Here is a 15765-nt window from a genome sequence, read left to right as displayed (position 1 = left end):
GGAGAAAGGCGGGTCTCTTTCGGCGCTGTCACCAACGAGAACAAGCCAGGGATTGGACAGGCAGGACCCTAGGCCAATATGGAGAGGGAATCCTTGAAGATGGACGAGGTGAGGAGCCATTGACGAGCGAGTTCCCCGAGACAGGGGGCGGCACACTGCCGACAAGCGTATATATTCACCAATAAAATCGCGACACCCTCATGACCCCGCCTTTTGACTCATAAACATCTAATCAGGTGAGTGACGGAGGCGGGTCAAAGTAAAACTTCAACCAGTACTGCGAAAATTCGGAACTTGAATGGCAGGCAAGGCGGGGTTGAAGGAAGCCTTAGGAAGGCCGCTACTGACCTTCGCCCCTCCCCCCGGATTTGGCAGGGGCTGACTCTAGCACCCCTCCCTCTGTGACCAATGCTCGGGAGTAAAAGGAAATACCTCTTCTAGAGACCCGGGGCTTGGGAATTTGAGTAGCCCTCAAGTCGGTTTTTAGTGGGGCCGAAGAGGACAGTAGATTTTGGGGTGGCCCGCGGACAGTCTGAGATGTTTTTTTGTGGGATGAGACAATGGTAACTCCAAGAAGCGGCAGCTTGGGGAGGCTTCAGCCCCTTCATAATTTTTCATACAGACAATTGGTATTATGAATCATATTATAAAGGTGAATAAAGTATCTTTATAAAACTTTGCTATTTGTGATATGCAACTAAAAGGAAAAATGACAAGGTTACTGGGAAATGCAGCGTAGAGGTAAATTCTCATGGAGTCCACTTCCAACCATATTGCTGTTCCCAAGCCCTTCCTAACAATGAAATTCCCTAACTGCCACCTTGAGTGTACGAATGTGTATGTGGTATGTGTGTATGTTGGGGGCAGGAGGAGATGCAGGTTTGTGGGGAAAGAAGTAGGAAATACAAAGGCTTGTTTCTCCAGATGTAAAATCGGGCAACAATTCTTACTTTTGCCCATCGTAGGCACTATCCCAATCGCATCATAAAAGCCAAAATGGGGTGGGGTGGGTAGCCCTGCACAGACAGATGAGAAGTGGGGGTCTGTAACCAATTATATACACATTCATGTTCTCTCACCATTCTTTCAGTAAATAAATACACAAAAGTAAAGGAGTAAAGATGAACTATAAAACTAGAAACCTTTTCTTTTTAATGAATTACAAACTAAATTACAAATAATGTTAATAGCAAGAACACTCAAGGACAAGAGGTGGGAGAAGAGAGACAATCATAAAAAGAAAAAAAACTTTAACATTTTCATTACAAAACCCCAAGGTGCACATGGCAACAAATCCACCCACTTCTACTTAGAAACTACCATAACCTGAAATATAAATATAATTGTTCATTCTTATTTTAAAGAAATATTTTTTCCCAATGCTCCCACACAGTCACAGCCCTGAAAAAGTGTGAGCATTCTCAAAATGATGTCTAAACCCTAACTTCCACTCCTATGGGATGGCCTTCAGAGGAAGATAGGACCTGGCACCTGAAGAACTGAGAATCTTAAAAGAGAAAAATTCAAACATATTTCACTTGCCTCGTAAGGCCGTGGTGAAGCACAATCCCTGTTCCAGAGCCTCCCAGACACTCCTTGCCCATAGAAGGGTCAGACGAGGGCACTGGGGGCAATCATTTCTACTGCAGCCCCCCACCCAGGACTGCAGAGACTGGGAGTCTTGAGTCTCCCAGACTGTTAGGTGAAATGAAACACTAAAACTAGGGTATAAATTGGTTGCATCTATTTTTTTAACCTAATTCTTTAAAATAGGCCCCACCCTATGTTTTTGTTTTGCTTGGTTTTCAAAAATTCCAACTTACCCCCCTGCTATCAGTTAGCCTAACAAACACAGTGGCCACAGGAGGCTTGGGGTCTCTGTCATCCCAAACACAGGAAATATTAATTGCGGGGCTTTCAGAGATTGGGATGGCAAATCCTCCTATGTGGGGGCAGGGGGAACAGTCTTTTTTTTAATTTTTTAATTTTATTTTAAATACCAGCCCTCCTCAGCAATGACTCAGGGAAGGGGTGGGAGAGACTGACTTAAGTGCATCTAATACTGAAGCTTCCTTTCATTTTTACCCTTTCCCCCGCTCCATTCCCCTATATTCCCAGAGTTGGCTGTTTAAGAGGGGAAGGTAAGTGTTAAGGCAGCCAGACAAGACAGAGGGCAAATAGCCCAGAGCCAAGCCACATCAGGACCCCACTGGAGAGGGTGAGACTGGGGGCTTGGGTAAGGACATCAGAGTCGAAGGTGGGGTACTGGCTTGGTCACATCCTGGAAGAAAGGGTGAGTCAGAGCTGCCTTTGCTGAAATCCGCTTGTTGGGGTCGTAGTGAAGCATTTGCTGGAGGGAGAGATGTATACTGACTTCAGTAATGTGACAGTAGACTAAATGGGCGGCAAGTTTTCAAAGAAATTGGGAAATCAGGGCGGCTAGATGGCTCAGTTGTTTAGAGCGCAAGCTCTGAACAACAGGGTTGCCGGTTGGATTTCCACATGGGCCAATGAGCTGCGCCTTCCACAACTAGATTGAAGACAAGGAGCTGCCACTGAGCTTCCGGAGGGGTAGCCGGATGGCTCAGTTGGTTAGAGCATGAGCTCTTAACAACAAGTTTGCTGGTTCAATTCCCACATGGGATGGTGGGCTGCGCCCCTCTGCAACTAAAGATTCGACTTGGAACTGATGGGCCCTGGAGAAACACACTGTTCCCCAATATTCCCCGATAAAATTTAACAGGAAAAAAAAATCAGGAAATCAGAATTTCTTTCACCCAAAGCAGAGTTCCCATTTCCCTCCTCCCTGTATCTGACTGTTCAGTTGGTGTGCCAACAGGATGACAGAAGCAGGGGCTAGGGAAAATCTGAGACCCAGAGTCCAGGGTCTCATCCTTCCTTTATTTAGGAGAAACCCTGCCCTCTGGTAGTGAATGAGAGTAAATGCCCCGCCCAGCCCCCGCCCTCCCACTCTCACCGATAACAAGCTCCGTCCATCTTCATCCAGGGGAGGCACAACTTTGCTAAAATCTTGCCGGGCCCACTTTGGGAAACTCGGCTTATAATCAGGCATAGAAGTAACTCCTGGCCAAACCACCTCATCTGGGGTCCCCAGAGTCCGAAAGATCCGGAAGAGTTGGTCGATCTCAGAATCTCCAGGGAATAGGGCCCTGCGGGTCACCTGAAAACGAGGAAAGAGGAAAGGCCAAAACCCACATTGACGTCAGTCAGAACTGCCCCCTATACAATGGAGGTTCCCACAGGCAGTGGTAGGTCAGCAGGGCCCCATGACTCCCTCCCCAGGGCCTTTCATGGGGTCAGTTACACAGAGCCTGAGACAATGAAGTTCCTTCATCTGTCTCCTCGCCCCCTCCTTCCTTCCCCCAACCATGGCTTTGCAGATCCCCAAGGCTGGGTGGGGCTGGGAGGGGGTGAATGTCTGGGGTGCCACTGACATGTAGCAAAGGGATCCCAAGCCACTCACGGGGTATGGGGTAGACACTGCGGTCATCCCCCCTCCTTGTGATGCAGCCACTTCTAGATAGGAGCACAGCGGGCAGAGACTGTGTCTTCCATTTCTTCTGTGTTCCCCACAGCACTTAGCATGGTGCTGGGTACACACTAGGTGCTTAACAAATATTTTTTGATGAATTGAGAGAGGAATATGGGCAATTGTAAGGTAATGCACTGGGGGATAAATGTCATTTTATATATATATATAAAATGGCTAATGGTCTCCAAGCCCCAGTTACAACCCAGATAAAGGACCATAACACATACTGCTGATTTGATTTGAAAACAGCCCACTCCACTGCTGATTTAAGAGGATGAGAATTCCCATATAACACTGGGTCTCAGGGATCCTTCAGTCTGAAAAGCCAGACGTAGCGGGAGGACATGATCTTAAGTCTGTAGTTTAAATAAAAGGTGTGGATAAGGTGAACACTGGTGGCTTCACCGCATTCCTAGCACCCTACAATAAGGTCTCCTGGTCAAATGAAGGAAGCACTAAATGGAATTCATTCTCCCAAATGTATGCAGACTAAAGCTAAAGCAGCTGCAGATATGATTCAGCTCAATTCAGGGATAAGAGATATATACTGGATGCTAAGGCTGTTTGAGGATATACTAATATTGTGATTGACATCAGGGACAACAGTCCTGTCCTTTCCCCATCACCCACCTTGGTGCTACTCTAGAGAAAGAACCCCGTGATAACAGAAGGGCCATGGGATGGGGCCGAGAAACAGTTCTGTTGTTCTTGAATGTGGGGAGGAGTGGGCTGGGTGGAACTCAGGCATGCCTCCGTACCATCTCAGCAAAGATGCAGCCCAGACTCCAGATGTCCACAGCTGTAGAGTAGTATTTGCAGCCCAGAAGGATTTCAGGTGCTCGGTACCACAGGGTCACGACCTGGGCACAAAAGTAGGAAGGGGAGGGGTGGCGTATCGAGCATGGAGATTCCCACATCTCAGTTCCCCGATACTACCCTGCTAACTCTCAGCCTCCTAACAGACTTCTTTCCTTCCATCCTTACGTTCCCTCTGATCTCCCCTAAGTAAAATCATTACATATAACTTCTTACGTCAGAATGAGCATAGCCCATGGTTCTGGGGACCATATTTTATGAACCCCCAATTTGTGACTTTTCTGGAAAACTTGAGACAAGTGGTCATAATTTTAATAATGTGCCATCCAGCTCTCCTGGCTTGGTTTCTATCAAAGCCCAGTTAACCCCACAGTATGAACTCTGTGCATACTCTAAGACCTCTCGAGGTGTCAGAAATACTTTCCACCTAGTGAGAGAGAAACTGCTGTCCAAATACTTTTAGTTATTTTAGTGAATGTCCTTGTTAACACCTCCCAGGAAGAGCAGAGAGGAAATGCAGAGAGGGACTGACCTCGTGGGTGTAAGTACGAACGGGGACTCCAAAGGCTCTGGCTAGTCCAAAGTCTGCTAGCTTGATGGCCCCCTCTGCGTTGATAAGCAGATTCTGAGGTTTGAGGTCTCGGTGCAGGACGCGATGAGAATGGCAGAAAGCTAGACCCTGGAGCAGCTGGAACAGATAGCTCTGACAATGGAGAGAGAGAGGACTGTGTTTCTTTATTACACTGAGCAGATTAGGGTCTGCTCTGTGCCTCCAAAGCTCTACTAAAGCCTCTACTATGTTAGATTATAATTACATGTTTACAAGCTATTTCTCTCATTGGACTGTCAGCCCAGTGAGGATAAGAACTAGGTCTTACTTAGTTTTGCATGTCTTTTCCATTTCCTGTGCCTAGTACATTGAAGGTGTTCAATAAATGTGTGTTGAATAAACATTTGTTGACAGATTGAAAGTAGCTCAGGGAGTAAAGAACCCAGCCCTAAAACAGATAGACTCACTGGCTATTTTTCCCACCAAACAGGTGGAAGGGCTTTTTTGGAGGAATGTACCAAGTGCCCTCAAGTCCCATTTATCTGAGTTTCATCTGACCTTCTACCTGAGCTGCTAAGTTGACTCACTAGAGTTTCAACTTCTTTAATTCTCCTGCCCAGCCCTAGTGTTAATAAGCATAATGTGCAGTGAAAGAGCCATAAAAGAAAGGTGTGTGTGTGTGTGTGTGTGTGTAGAGGATGGAGGTCTGGGAAGGAAACCAAGATTACAAATCACCACTCAGTCTGAATTGCCTTCAGCCCCCCACCTCCAAGACATGCTTGTGTCAGGGAAGAGTTGATTAGAAGAATTACCTTGATGAGGGGAAGAGGAATGCCAGTGAGAGCAGAGGCATCCATGAATTTCTTGAGATCCTGGTGCAGAAACTCAAAAACCAGGTACAGTTTGTTTTCCGTGTGGATAACATCCAGCAGCCTAAGGAAGGGAGGTCCAGGAATGGAAATGAGGGAGAGAAATGCCCAGCTACACAGACAGAAGTCATCCTCCTTTACTGTCAACCACTTCCCAGGTATATACTTACTTGACAATATTAGGGTGGTTAAGTTCCTTAAGCAGAGAGATCTCTCGTATGGCAGTACTGGGTACACCCTCTGTCTCACTTGGAGAGGTTGGGAAAGCAGAGATGGGAATGTGGTTACAAATATTCCTTTTTCCCCAGCCCAGTCACTCTTTTCCCCCCAAGGAGACACCACCCCAGCATCCCCTAAGAAAGTGAGAGAACAAAAAGGGTGCTGTAGGAATTCATTCACGTGTGGACAGTAAGTCGCTTTGGGACGTATTAAGGTCATTATTTCTTTTTTTCCCAAGGGTAGGTAAGTAAAGCCTCCTGGTGAAGGGGAAGAGAGAAGGTAAGAGAAAAAAAAAAGGGAGTAGCAGCACCTAGCCTCCCTTGAGGGGCCAGTGAGGTTCAACTGCCATTCTTTTGAAAGAGGGACAGAATTCTAAGATGAGGGTGGGGTTGGGGCAGTAAGGAGGGCTCTTTATTCAGAAAGGTACTCTTCACCGGTTCCCACAAAACCCAACTCCACGGGGAGTCCTGGACCCTATGTCAAGAGGCCTCCTTCCTCTTCCTTACTGCACATTAGGGGGCATCACTCGGTTTTGGGGAGCAAATTTCCCACGACTCGACAGTACCCTATAATCTCCAGAGGGAAACCCTCTACAATCCTCCAACCCACTTCTCCCAATTCAAAAGAAGTCCCTCCCTGCTACCTTCCGGTCCCTGGACTGCTACCCGCCTGTTGGGGTGGGGGTGGGGGGCACTCAAGGAGCTCCCGAAGTAGGAGTCCGGGTATAGAGGCCACTCACGTGTCCAGGCGGATTTTTTTAAGCGCCACCACTTCTCCGGTCAGCTTGTTTTTGGCTTTGTACACAACTCCGTACGTGCCCTCTCCGATCTTTTCCACTTTTTGGAAGTTCTCCATGAAGCGCTAGAGAGTCGGGTCAGCCCGGCCCTGGAGCGGGGACCTGGGAACCCTGCAGAAAGCGGGCCCCCGCTCTCGGGGGCGGAGGAGGTAGAAACAGGGCCCCGCACCGCGGCCCCAGGTCCGGATGGAACGCAGTATAGTTCTTGCTCTTGTCAATTTGTCCAACTTGAAACAATGTTGCCGCCTCCCCGCCAGTTCCCTACCACCACCGGAGGCCCCGCCTCTCCTTCCCGCGTTTCCCTGGCTCCGCCCCTAGCATTTCCTATTGGTCAACGTCAAAGAGGACGGGGCTAACCCAGCGCCCCTCGCCGCAAATGACCCCGCCCCGCGCAAGTTCGGTTCTGTGCGGCAGTAAGACAAGTTTCTACCTCCGAGACTAAGCACTTTTTTTCAAGTACCTGATTTAGGCTCGAGTTTTCTACCTGTGTCCTGAATTTGTAGGGATTTCCTGATCTCTCCGTTTTCACAACCCTTAGGGAAAATGTCTATCGATCTAAGATTAAATTCCACCTGGCCCAGGGGTCCTCGTTTGAAAAGCAGGAAGCTGGGAATCTCATTGTAAGGGTTTCCTGGGCCTCGCAGGAGCCGTTGCTTCAGCCTCTCAGCCTACTCTGATGCTGTCTCTTTCTGGATGAAGGGTCTCTATTTCGGCCTTTTTAAGAGTTCCTAGTTTGACTAAACAGATTGATTCACTCTCCCATGATGAATGGTTTGCGTCTGGTACGTGTTGCCTTTCAGTCAATTAATTATTTTTCAGTCGAGATGAGAATGACCTACTGAAACCAGAAACTGAATAACGGGATGTCCAGGGACCAGGATCCCTTGTCAGTTCTGCCTTTCTCTGGTCCTCTTGCCCCGCCCAGGCGTCCTCTGGAAGGAGCGGAGGAAGGGCTATGCAAATGAGCACCCCTTTCTTATATAGGGGCTTGTCCTAGGCACCCCCACCCCCAGCACCTTTGGTTGCTGGAAGGAAGACAGGATGGATCGGATGCAGAGAAAATGCCTTCTCCATGTGGCTGTGATGGGTGCTCTTCTGGCTGTGGGGACCACAGAAGGTGAGTGTGGAGTGTGTGGATGTGAATAAATGTGAATTTGGGGTTGCACACCTCTGCTTTTCCCTCTTCTAATGGTACATACTGGCAACACTTCAGGCTTCTCCCACCCATTTGATTTAGTGAGGACATGGGCACCTGACCTCCCTCCTCACATAGAGATTTGGGACTGAGCTTCAAAATACTCCCATCTGCTTGAAAGGGCAAGAGGATAATGGGTCTTCGTGGCTCTAGTTCTGAGGCCCTCTGGGCAGTGAGCTGGAGCAGGGGCTCCAAGAGGGTAAAATGAGTAGGACACTCTTTTAGGCAATGTCTCAGTTACTTGGGATAGAATATTTAAAGTGAGGAGTGAGAGAATGTGGTATTGGATAAGAAGGGTAAGGAGGCACCACCTCCCTTCTTTGGGATGGGGAATGGGTGAACACAGCCCAGGCTTTTGTCTTGGGGCTGGAAGAGACAGGGAGAGGGGTCTCAGCTGAGCATCACATGAAAGGGCTCTGGGGGATTGGGGCCTCGTGACAGGAGCAAAGGGGTGGGGGTAAGGGGTGGTGAGAGGGTCTGGAATGTCCCGTGCTACTCAGAGGAGGGAGGGTTGGGAGTGGAAAAAGAATGGGGCATCTTATGATTCTCTTGCTCTAGTGGTGGGATGCTCAATGAGATGATTCTAGATCCTCCCCCAGCAGAATCAAATTAGGTTTCCAGTACAAATTAGAAATGGAACAAGGATTGTTTCTGCTGTGCTGAAATATATGTACCATATCCCAGTTCCCTGTTTCTTGCTCTAGATCCCTGGTCTCACAGACTTTGAGACTGTTCTCCTTGATCTGACTCCCTCAATCATGCTGCTGTTTCAACTGTTTCTTTTACTATGTTCCTTATTGTATTCTGGAAATATTCTATTCATACTTGCCCACCTGCAGCTCTTAAAAAACTGTGCTTACTTTTTGGATCCTGATTTTTAAAATCATAAAAAGCCAATTTTAGATATTTATGAAATTTTATATGGACTGGTTTTGATAATTTTGTGTAGTGTGAAGTGACAAAGCTTATTCAATATTCTTTTTTTTTTTACAGATTCAAACTGAATTTGTAGCGTTAAAATAACAAGATGTCTGGGATTTGCTTTTATTTTTTTAAGTTTTATTATTATTTTTTTAAAGATTAAATTGGGGAAGGGGAACAGGACTTTATTGGGGAACAGTGTGTACTTCCGGGACTTTTCCAAGTCAAGTTGTCCTTTCAATCTTAGTTGTGGAAGCGCAGCTCAGCTTCAGGTCCAGTTGCCGTTAGTTGCAGGGGCTCAGCCCACCATCCCTTGTGGGAGTCTGGCATCCTTGTGGTTGAGAGGACACGCCCCAACCAACTGAGCCATCTGGGAGCTCAGCGGGAGCTTAGCTCAAGGTGCCATGTTCAATCTTAGTTGCAGCCCACCATCCCTTGCAGGAATCAAAGAGTCGAACCGGGAACCTTGTGGTTGAGAGCCCACGCTCCAACCAACTAAGCCATCTGGCACTGGCCTATGTGGGAATCCAACAGGCAGCCTTCGGCATTAGGAGCACGGAGCTCCAACTGCCTGAGCCACCCGGCCGCCCTGGGATTTGCTTTTAAATACTTTAGCCAAAAAACAAACAAACAACAATAACAAAGAATAGATAAAGCAAATGTGGCAAAATTTTGATAGTTGTTGGATCTGGGTAAGGCATATGGGGATCCATCATATCCCTTTTTCTCAGGCCACTCAGTCAGTTGCCATAATTTTGTCTACTCTGTCCCCAACCCCAACCTCTGCCTGCCTCTGATCCATCTTCCTCACTGCTTGCCATAGTGACCCTTCTAAAACACAAATCTGATTATATTCAAAAAGATTCTGAAGGGTGAATTTTATGTATATGTATTATATCTCAAAAAGAAAAAAATGAACAAAAAAAACCTTCTGAGATGGCCTTGCCAGCAAGATGAAGGCCAAACCCCTTCATTTGACACTCGAAGCCCCCAGATCATCTTCTTGGCCTCATCTCTCACAATGTGCATCAACCACATCGCTAGTAGTTCCCTGTCATGCCATGTGTTTCCCTGTCTCCATGCATGCTGCTCACGCTGGGCCTCCTGCCTGGAGTGCTTTATCCCACATGCCAACTCCTCGTTGAAGTCTTTCCCAATCCAGTAGAGTGGAACTAATCTGTTTAGTCTGTCATTTTGTTGTACTTCATGTACGTCTGGCTATGGCTCATATTAAACAGTGCCTTGAATTATAGTAATTTATGTATATGTATATATCTATTCCCTATACTTTACCTTGAATCCCTTCAGGGCCATGTCTTATTCACTTCTTAAGTGCTTTGTACCTAGCACAGTGCCTAGTACATGGTGGGTATTCAGTACATTAAAATGCACTTTAAATGTGAGAATGAGTGGGGCAACATGGGACAGTGTTATCTCCTGAGAAGTGACTGAGTAATGATCCTAGGGCCCTCATGGTGTCTTCCTTTTAGGACCCAAGGACTGGGACTGGCTTGCTGTCTCGAGGCAGCTCAGAACTAAAGCCTGGAACAGGGAGCTATATCCAGAGTGGACAGAAATACAGGGGCCTGACTGCTGGAGAGGTGGGAACTTGGCAATTTCTGGGGAGGGCATGGTGGGAATGAGGTGGGGAGAGGAGCAAGAACTGGGTGGAACGTAGCTTGGGAAGAGAGGAAAGGGAAAGGTATATGGGGAGGGGAAGCCAAGGAGTCCCAGCTAATGCAGCCGCCCTTCCCAGGTGGCCCTGTGGCCCTGAAGGTCAGTAATGATGGGCCTACGCTGGTCGGGGCAAATGCCTCCTTCTCTATTACCCTGCACTTCCCTGAAAGCCAAAAAGTGCTGCCAGACGGGCAGGTCATCTGGGCCAATGACACTGTCATCAATGGTGAGTACCTCTCTACTGCTGGCCCTCATTCCTAGGGCTCAGAGTCCTTGATGTCCCCAATGACCTCACGGAATGCACCCTTACCCTCTACTTTTTAAAAAAAACAGATTATATGTGTAATGCATAGTCATTTTAGAAAAATTAGAAAACACAAATAAATAAAAAAGGAAAAAAATTATAGTCCCCAAAATGGGGGACAGAAGATTCAGTGGACCAGAAGCTGAATGGACTTGGATATAAACTTATTACTAGCATGTGACCCTGGGCAAATTACTTGTTTTGTGCTACCATTCCTTTATCCACAGAATGGGGATGATACCGACCTTGAAAAGTTGCTGTAAGGATTAAAATGTGATAATACATAAATTTAGCGTGATGCCTGCCCTCACCTATAGTAAACGCTCAATAAATGCTAGCTGGTGCTGTTATTTTTATCCCACCAGCTAGAGCAAATCACTCTAAACATTTGGATATATGGTCTTGCAATCTCTTTCTTATGTAAATATATACACATATGACTCTTTAATTGTAGTTTCCATTCTTCCCAAAATGTATTATACCTACTCAATGTATTATCTACCCAAATGTATTATCCTACCCAAAATGTATTATACCAAGGGGAATGTACTTTATAGTTCGGGAGTATTCCCAGTGCCCCTCTCTGGGAGCCACGTTGGGGGTTTTGGTGTACAGAAAGGAATGCCAGTGTTCGAAGGTGACTCTCTACCTTTCAGGAAGCCAGGTGTGGATAGGACAGCCAGTGTATCCCCAGGAACCTGAGGATACCTGCATCTTCCCTGATGGGGAAGCCTGCCCATCTGACCCTTGGTCTCGGAGGAGAAGATTTGTTTATGTCTGGAAGACCTGGGGTGAGGGACTCCTTGCTCTGGCCTGTCATCTACACTCGGATTCACCTCTTCCTACCTGACCCCCTTTCCTTTTGGTCCCATCCATTAAGCTGTGATTTTCCCTAATCATTTTCCCTGTGGCTCCTTTCTCTTCCATAGCACCTAGCCCTCCAGTTCTCTCTGTTATGGTTCTCTTTGCGAGCCTTTCCCAGTTATAGTCACATCCCATGGAACCACTCATTAGGACCCCTTTCCTGCCCCCCATATCACAACCTTCCATAACACCCTCTAGACTAATCATCCTCGATCCATCCCTTGACCTTCCTTCTCTGGTGCCCGGTCTCTAATCCGGCCCCTCAGTTTTCTTCGACCAGTAACCCCCACCCCTCCCTACTGTTCTTTCCAAAAACTCCAGGCCAATACTGGCAAATTCTGGGAGGCCCGGTGTCTGGGCTGAGCATTGAGACAGGCACAGCAGCGATGGGCACACACACCATGGAAGTGACAGTCTACCACCGCCGGGGATCCCAGAGCTATGTGCCCCTTGCCCACTCCAGCTCCGCCTTCATTATTACTGGTAAGGATTTAGGAAGGGCCAACGCCAGTCCTAGGGCGGGAGAAGAAGGTAGGGAGGCCTGGCTGGACTTGAAGGGGAAAGGAGAAATTGTGTATAATTTTAGAGGGGCAGAGCCAGGAAGACCTGGGCAGAGGAATGTGGGGCTTGGAGCCAGTGAAGGGATGGCTAGTCAGCTTGGGGCTGGAGGGTGTAGCTGTGAAAGGAGAAGCTGTGGGTCTCACCATTTTTTGTTCCAATCCTAGATCAGGTGCCCTTCTCTGTGAGCGTGTCCCAGATGCAGGCCTTGGATGGAGGGAACAAGCGCTTCCTGAGAAATCAACCTCTGATCTTTGCCCTCCAGCTCCATGACCCCAGTGGATATTTGTCTGGGGCTGACCTCTCCTACACCTGGGACTTTGGAGACAGCACTGGGACCCTGATCTCTCGGGCACTTGTGGTCTCTCACACTTACCTAGAGTCTGGCCCAGTCACTGCCCGGGTGGTACTTCAGGCTGCCATTCCTCTCACCTCCTGTGGTTCCTCCCCAATTCCAGGCACCACAGATGGGCTAGTGCCTACAGCAGAAGTCGTAGGTACTACACCTGGTCAGGTTCCAACTGCAGAACCCTCTGGATCCACAGCTGTGCAGGTGCTAACCACAGAGGTCATAGGCACTACATCTGTGCAAGTGCCAACTGCAGAAGGCATAGGTACTACACCTGAGCAGGTGCCAACCTCAGAGGTCATAGGTACCACACTTGCAGAGATGCCAGCTGCAGAGGTCACAGGGACACCTGAAGTGTCAACTGCAGAGCCCTCTGAAACCACAGTTGCACAGGTAACAACTACAGAGTTGATGGAGACCACAGCGGGAGAGGTATCCACACCTGAGCCTGAGGGTCCAGATGCCAGCCCATTCATGCCTACAGAAGGTATTACAGGTAAGAGGGTCAGTATGAATGAGGTTTATTGAGGTGGGGCATTTGTTACTAAAGAGCTGAAAGACATACCCAGGACCCAGATGTTACCCAATCCTTTGCTTGACGATGGAGTCCCCTCAGAGCCCTCTCTGGTTTTAAAGCCTTCAGGTCCCTCTTAATGACACGGAACAGATGTGGAGTTTAGGAAGTCAGGGGCTTCCCCTAGGCCCTGGGGAGAGAGCTTATTGCTCACCTATCCGAGGAAAGCTGTTCCCTGAGGGGCACGGCAGGGCACAGAATGATCATTTACATCATATTTCTATCTAATTTTCTGTTCAAGTGTAAATGCATAGAAATCTTTCCCAGATTTTGACACCATTTCCCACCTCTGGATTCCTATCCCAAAGCAGGTCAACCCTGAATTGTGCTAGGAACACTGAAAAGGGAGGAATGAGATAGTGACATTTAGGTAAGTTAACATGTCAAGTGTCTAGCCCAGGACCTGGCACAGTGTGGAGAGTGATAAACATTTGGGATTTTTTGAAACTCCAATGCTACCCCCGTGTGACTCTGGGGCAGTTATTTCTCCTTCAGGGCCTCTGTTTCCTTATTTATAAAGAGATTTCCCAGGCCTTGTCTGATTCCAAGCCTGGATTCAGTAGCTCTGAGTCTACCTGGGAAAATGCCTTCTAGGCCTCTTTCCAGATGCATCATGTCTCTTGACTTTGCCTGTTCAATCCTTTCCTGCCAGGCTCCCAGAGCCCCCTGCTGAATGGCACAGACACCTTAATGCTGGTAAAGCGACAGGTCCCCTTTGATTGTGTTCTGTATCGATACGGCTCCTTTTCCGTCACCTTGGACATCATCCGTGAGTCTTGCGTATAAGGGGGGCTGGTGGAGGGAGGTGTGTGCTGCTTCAGGCTGCCAGTGGAAGGGGTTACTCACCTGGACAAAAATACCCAAGTCCCAGGGTTTTCATCTGAAGGCACGGGAATGAGATTAGGGAAAGAGCCTAGGGCTTTCCTAACTATGGATGTTTGGGAAGTCCTGAGAGAGGAATCCCAGACTTAAAAATCTTGCAACTTTGCAGAGGGTATTGAGAATGCTGAGATCCTGCAGGCTGTGCCATCCAGCAAAGGGGATGCATTTGAATTGACTGTGTCTTGCCAAGGCGGGTGAGTAGCCTACCGGTAGCCCTAAGAACTCCTGGGTTGACTGTTGCCCTGCTCTCTGGTGTCTAGTGTTCCTTCCCAGAACCCCTGACATGAGATGACACCTCTCCCAGGCTACCCAAGGAAGCCTGTATGGACATCTCATCGCCAGGGTGTCAGCCCCCTGCCCAGCGGCTGTGTCAGCCTGTGGCACCCAGCCCAGCCTGCCAGCTGGTTCTGCACCAGGTACTAAATGGTGGCTCGGGGACCTACTGCCTCAATGTGTCTTTGGCTGATGCCAACAGCCTGGCAATGGTCAGCACCCAGCTTGTCATGCCTGGTAGGTACTTGGACAGCTGAAATAAAGAAGGGGAGGGGGCAGAGGCTATGTGGCAGGGAGCAGACACTGACGCAATGCCTGGGATTCCACTCACAGGTCAAGAAGCAGGCCTTGGGCAGGCTCCCCTGTTCATGGGCGTCTTGCTGGTATTGATGGCTGTGGTGCTTGCATCTCTGATATATAGGTGAGGACCCCACCATCCAGCTCGCAATCCCTTATTCCCCATTACCACTACTCACTCTTCCTCAAAGGGAGAAGTAATCACCACTCCCTTTGAGGAAGTATGGTGTCCAGGAAAAGCCCAGACTTGGAAGTTAAACAGGCCTGGGCTGCAGTCTTGCTGATGGGACCTTGGGGAAAGTTTAATCTTTCTGAGCCTCTGAAAAGTAGGAAAACTAATACCTGCCTTATGGGGCTGTTGTCAGCATTAGAGACAATGTGGACACAGCGTCTGGTTTTGAAGCAAGAATGCAATAAATGATGAAATTGATAACTGTTGTTATTAGCAATATCAAGAGTGGAGGATGTTGGGTGAACTGAGTTCTTCCACTTGCGAGGACAGATCCTCAGGCCTGGAGTGCCAGATCCTCAAAGCAGGGAAGCTCATAGGGAGAGGGGAATAGACTGAGGTTACCATAGAAACAAGAGAGGATAAACCCTGTCTGTGAGGAGAGGGGGAGGGAACTAGGATCAAGGCCAAGAAAACCTGGGATATGGGTGTGTCCTCTGGAGACGCAGACAGGCTGCCCTTGTCCATTGCTAACCAGTTTCCCCTTTTTTCTCCCAATATTAGGCGCAGACTTATGAAGCAGGGCTCATCTATCTTCCTTCCCCAGCTGCCACATGGCAGCACCCACTGGCTGCGTCTGCCCCGGGTCTTCCGCTCTTGCTCCGTTGGTGAGAGCAGCCCCCTCCTTAGTGTGCAGCAGCAGGTCTGAGTACTCTCATGTGATGCCATGATTTACCCAAGGTGGATGACAATGTCTGTTCTTTTCTCCAGTCTCCCCTTAGAGATGCCCACTACCTGAAATAAATACTCAGAACCTGGTGCTGTTTTTTTCCTTGCTTCTTGGGAGAGTCTGTCATTTAAGGAATGAAGGTATAAAGGAAGGAGGTATACCATTTACT

At 48.3% G+C, this 15765-nt stretch overlaps 2 protein-coding genes across 4 annotated transcripts; one reads left to right on the top strand and one right to left on the bottom strand.

Moving 5' to 3' along the window:
• Positions 1-1135: 1135 nt before the first annotated feature.
• Positions 1136-7084, bottom strand: CDK2 (cyclin dependent kinase 2). 2 transcript variants are annotated; one of them, XM_033118617.1, is made up of 8 exons: positions 6747-7084; positions 5959-6036; positions 5732-5852; positions 4902-5072; positions 4312-4413; positions 3485-3628; positions 2978-3181; positions 1136-2350 (listed from the first exon to the last, which is right to left on the bottom strand). In XM_033118617.1, exons 1-8 carry the CDS (start codon positions 6860-6862, stop codon positions 2246-2248), a joined length of 1041 nt encoding a protein of 346 aa, XP_032974508.1. In that variant the 5' UTR covers positions 6863-7084; the 3' UTR covers positions 1136-2245. The 2 variants fall into 2 exon arrangements, with proteins under 2 accessions (XP_032974508.1, XP_032974509.1); XM_033118618.1 differs by lacking the exon at positions 3485-3628.
• Positions 7085-7198: 114 nt separating this feature from the next.
• Positions 7199-15694, top strand: PMEL (premelanosome protein). 2 transcript variants are annotated; one of them, XM_033116900.1, is made up of 12 exons: positions 7199-7216; positions 7788-7920; positions 10410-10520; positions 10676-10822; positions 11557-11691; positions 12086-12247; positions 12490-13167; positions 13898-14014; positions 14237-14321; positions 14432-14637; positions 14734-14821; positions 15431-15694. In XM_033116900.1, exons 2-12 carry the CDS (start codon positions 7845-7847, stop codon positions 15573-15575), a joined length of 1950 nt encoding a protein of 649 aa, XP_032972791.1. In that variant the 5' UTR covers positions 7199-7216; positions 7788-7844; the 3' UTR covers positions 15576-15694. The 2 variants fall into 2 exon arrangements, with proteins under 2 accessions (XP_032972791.1, XP_032972790.1); XM_033116899.1 differs by having other exon boundaries at positions 7200-7585.
• The last annotated feature ends 71 nt before the right edge of the window (positions 15695-15765 follow it).

The sequence above is a fragment of the Rhinolophus ferrumequinum genome, chromosome 10 (genome assembly GCF_004115265.2).
Source record: "Rhinolophus ferrumequinum isolate MPI-CBG mRhiFer1 chromosome 10, mRhiFer1_v1.p, whole genome shotgun sequence".
Lineage (NCBI taxonomy): Eukaryota > Metazoa > Chordata > Mammalia > Chiroptera > Rhinolophidae > Rhinolophus > Rhinolophus ferrumequinum.
The sequence above is the reverse complement of the archived record's forward strand: the minus strand, read 5'-3'. Positions and strand labels throughout refer to the sequence as shown.